Source organism: Plectropomus leopardus, unplaced genomic scaffold, assembly GCF_008729295.1.
Source record: "Plectropomus leopardus isolate mb unplaced genomic scaffold, YSFRI_Pleo_2.0 unplaced_scaffold19726, whole genome shotgun sequence".
Taxonomy (NCBI): Eukaryota; Metazoa; Chordata; class Actinopteri; order Perciformes; family Serranidae; genus Plectropomus; species Plectropomus leopardus.
In genome coordinates, this window is record NW_024621303.1 from 1 (window position 1) to 1,132 (window position 1,132).

General features: G+C 38.4%; 1 protein-coding gene across 1 annotated transcript; it reads right to left on the minus strand.

The window, feature by feature from the left end:
• Positions 1-65: 65 nt before the first annotated feature.
• LOC121965361 (multiple C2 and transmembrane domain-containing protein 1-like) lies at positions 66-701 on the minus strand (the record flags this gene model as incomplete). Its single annotated transcript, XM_042515514.1, has 2 exons — positions 66-382; positions 592-701. Coding segments are annotated over 2 exons (235 nt in total), but the record flags the coding sequence as incomplete, so codon positions are not given.
• Positions 702-1,132: the final 431 nt, after the last annotated feature.

Sequence of the window (1,132 nt, forward strand, 5' to 3'; positions counted from 1 at the left end):
TCAGACTTTACAAACAGACTCTCGGTTCTCTGCACACCTCAGCACTTTATTTTTGTCACGTTTATTCTTTGTTTTGCGGCTTTCGTTACTTTTTATCAAACACCTGTGTGATTGCGTCCACAGCGCAGAACTTTTAATTTCTTCATAGAAATATATTTGTGTGCATCCGCTGTGATTGTGTTTGTGTTTCATGTGTGTTTTAATGCTGCGTTCCTGCAAAACATGGTCTGAATTACAGGTCGAGCTCACGTCGACGCTCAGACCAAAGTCTGCGAGTTACTCACCACCTGAACGTCCGAGGGAACTCTGGACAGGAAGTCCAGCAGCTCGTTGTTGTCGATCATGTACGGATCACGCAGCTTCTTGGTGAACTTGTTCACACCTGCAGAGGAGAAAAAAATCTGTTTTGAGTGTTTATACTGTTTACATTCTCACTTTTAGGCAAAAAAACTGTTTATATTCTCAGCTTTAAACACACACACTCTTTATATTCTCAGTTTTAAACACACACACTCTTTATATTCTCAGTTTTAAACACATATACTCTTTATATTCTCAGTTTTAGGCACATACACTGAAAGCAGGACTCACCCCACGCCAGCACAAGGTATCTGAGAGGAATGAGGTAGAGGAGAAATGTGGCCGAACATAAGGCAGCGATCGCCAACCAGCTCAGGAAAGGCACGGTCCAGTTCACGGTGCTGCAGGACGAGACGAGCAGACAATATCACACGACTCCTGCTGCCTTCATAAACGTATTATACACACATAAAACTTCAATAAATAGCCGGGCTATTATTTGCTTAAATTATTGACCTCAACAGGCTTAAATGTGGGACAGGCGTCTTTATGGGACAGACTTTTAATTACTTTCACACAAATCTGGTGCTCAGCAAATATGGAAATACATTCAAATAATTTATCTGAGCTTTTGAAATCTGGACAAATTGGCCTTAATTATTTATTCATTTATTTTGGGGACATGAGAAGAAGGTAACAAGCATCAAAAAAGAAATTACCCAAACACAAGAAAATTACCTGTAAATTTGCCAAATAATAAAAATTAAAAAAAACAAAATGAATAAGTAAAAAAAAAAACAACAAAGTCAGAAATGACCTAAAAAAAATTCCA